At 39.1% G+C, this 2,866-nt stretch overlaps 1 protein-coding gene across 1 annotated transcript in view; it reads left to right on the top strand.

The window, feature by feature from the left end:
• The window catches only part of LOC107663787 (plexin-D1-like), a 79,550-nt gene that overhangs the window by 51,085 nt on the left and 25,599 nt on the right, over window positions 1-2,866 (top strand). Inside the window, exon 20 of the mRNA XM_016454121.1 lies at window positions 2,521-2,638. Coding sequence (XP_016309607.1) covers window positions 2,521-2,638 — 118 coding nt within the window. The remainder of the gene's footprint in view (window positions 1-2,520; window positions 2,639-2,866) is intronic.

Genomic DNA, 2,866 nt, shown 5'->3' with positions numbered 1-2,866 from the left:
CACACACACACACACACACACACACACACACTTACAGCTATTAGCAGAAAATACAGTCACAAATCCTGTATTTTCACAAATAAATAAAAATAATTCTGACCAAAACTTACACTTACAAAGTCAAAATCTACCCATGTTAGAGAAGTGTCAACTTTTTTTTAAACACATTTTAAAACAAAGCCCAAGATCTGCACAGAATCATAAGAGATAAAAACAAAACAAAAAAATTTACAAATTACAAAAAACCCCAACATAATCTTACAGAAGAATATGAATGGCACTTCATAGCTTGTGTTTTCTGAAATATGTTTAAATGAGCTCTCAGTAATATTTACACACTCATGATAACTCCAGTTTTTCCCTCTGTATAAATGACTGCACAACAGCAGATATGCTGAGAAATTTCTCAGTGTTTTTGTCCATCCATTGAAAGTCAACAGACTTCAATATCCTTTAAACTGCAAAATATCTACTTTTGTGCTCTAGAACGACCGTTTTTGTTGAACTATCGCTTTAATATAGTCAAACTTGAATATTAAATATATACAGCATTTGTTTAATAAATTCTGTAACAGAAATGAACATGAAGCATGTTTAAATGCATTAAGAGCATCGTTCAATGTTTATGGTGATAATTACGTTTCTGATGTTATACAGTCCTGAGGCTGCAGTAGTTTAATTAGGAGTATCCTGTGGGTTGATAAGCACCACTGAAGCAGAGGTTCATCTTCACGCCTCACTGTGACCTACAGACTGTGACTGGACCCTGAATGTCTTTATTTGTGCCTCACACACACACACACCCTCATCACCCGTATCAGTGCGCTGTATCAGACGCTAATCACGCTGCCAGCGTAACGAGACTCTATCCACACTGCAAAACAGGACGACGCACTGGAATGCGCTGGACGAGACACCAAAACAAGCGTTAATCAAGCCTTCATATCAGCAGTGAAATCCCCTGCTCTTTGTTTGGTCTGACTCTGAAACAGCAGCAGCTCTATTTAACACGCTGCGGTCTGAAGGCCGTGACGCAGCTAATAGAGCAGAGAGAGCACTGAACGTCTGAAGAAACACGTCAACAAACATCTGAGTCTTGAGGCCCAGTCAAGCATTCAGAGCACTTTCTCATGAGGAACGCTGTTTCATCGGAACGGTAGGATGGCTGTACTTATGCACTGTGTTTAGGCAAGATGTATAGACTTGCATACTGCCAGTTTTATGAACAGGACTAATGGACAGTGACTGCAAACCACAGGATTAGGACGTGAACATGCAAATTCTGCCATCATTTACTTACCGTCATTTCCATCCATGTCTACATGAATCAGATAATGTAAAGGATCTCTCCTCCATACAGTGAACAGAGCATCATAAGTCGCCCAAGAATGTTTATGCAAGTGATCTGAAGATGTATATGTGAAGATTAGACCTAAACATGGTCGCAGAAGCTGGAGGGGGGGGGGTTGGCTGCCTGGGCCCGGGTTACTTTTGAGGTCTGGTACAAATATGACAAATGCCTACAAAAATACATAGGCTATAGGCTCGTATGTGTGCACGAGAAATCATAAAAAAATCACAATCTCGATTCAAACACACGCAATTCCTAAATTATGATTCTGCTATGTCAATTAATCATTATGCTTACATAATAAATAATTATGCTGATCCAGAGAGAGCAGCGCTCATCATGTAAGCTTTATGTTTGAAACATTTCTGTATTGCAAACATTAAATAATAACGAAAGTATTGGGATAAAATGTTATAGTCCGGATATAATCTCTGATGTTGCGGCAGCCGCGATCAAAATTAGTCATTTTGACCTTTGGAACTAATGTTACACTTCAAATATTATGTAACATTATGCCATTAAGTGGCGACCATTAAAATGTATTTGATGTCTGAATCATTCATTCAACAAGTCTTCAGTCGTTTGTCAAATGATTTTTTACATAATGATTTCATTTAAATTAACATTTTTAAATAGACTAATTTATAACATTTTAGACATTTATAAATAGACGCATTTATAACATCAAATCAAACATTTAGTCAGAAACTCAAGTAAATTAGCCTACATATTATTTTGTTTGGTTGTCTAATGTTTTGTTTTCATAACCTTCTTTGAGTTCGTTCCTCGCTCCATGGACCTAAATATCTTAGATTTGATCTGATAATCTTCACTTCCAGCATGGCTGTTCTTCCTACAGCACCCTTCCAGTCATAAAAAATCCTTTTGCATTGAAAACCTGCTTTTATTCCAAAATCATTTCATTTGGTTATTGGATCATGGAGGATGATGAGCAGCATGTATCATAAAACTGACTGTGAGAGACACAGACTCAGTTTCATCAGACTCAAATACCATATCAGCACTGGCCAACTGTGAACTAACCTCTGTAGATACAGAATAGAATAGAATAGAATGTTCTGTCTGACATCGTGTGTGTGTGTGTGTGTGTGTGTGTGTTTGAGGAGCTCAGTGAGATGTGAGTGTGATGTTGTGCCTGTGTGTTGCAGGTGCGTGTGGGTCATTTCCAGAAGGTGATAGCGATGGTGCAGATGGGTGGAGGCAGCGAGCTGGCCATCGTCGTCTCCATCGTGGTGTGCTGTGTGCTGCTGCTGCTGTGCACTGTGGGTACGTCTCTGCTAATACATCACTCATCAGACGCTCAGGTGATCTGTGGATCAGCTCATCTGCTGGAGATCACCATCATCTGATAGAGAGAGTTTCAGATCAGCGCCTCACTCTGATGCTTCTGCTTTGTACTGGTTTTTAATGCAAAAGAGAAGCATTTCCACTACTGATCTCTTGGACTGTTTGGAAGCTGTTGTGTGTGTGTGTGTGTGTGTTTCCAGCATGAAT

Source organism: Sinocyclocheilus anshuiensis, unplaced genomic scaffold, assembly GCF_001515605.1.
Source record: "Sinocyclocheilus anshuiensis isolate Anshui unplaced genomic scaffold, SAMN03320099.WGS_v1.1 scaffold105, whole genome shotgun sequence".
NCBI lineage: Eukaryota > Metazoa > Chordata > Actinopteri > Cypriniformes > Cyprinidae > Sinocyclocheilus > Sinocyclocheilus anshuiensis.
Note: the sequence above shows the minus strand (reverse complement) of the source record. Positions and strands in the feature narration are given on the sequence as shown.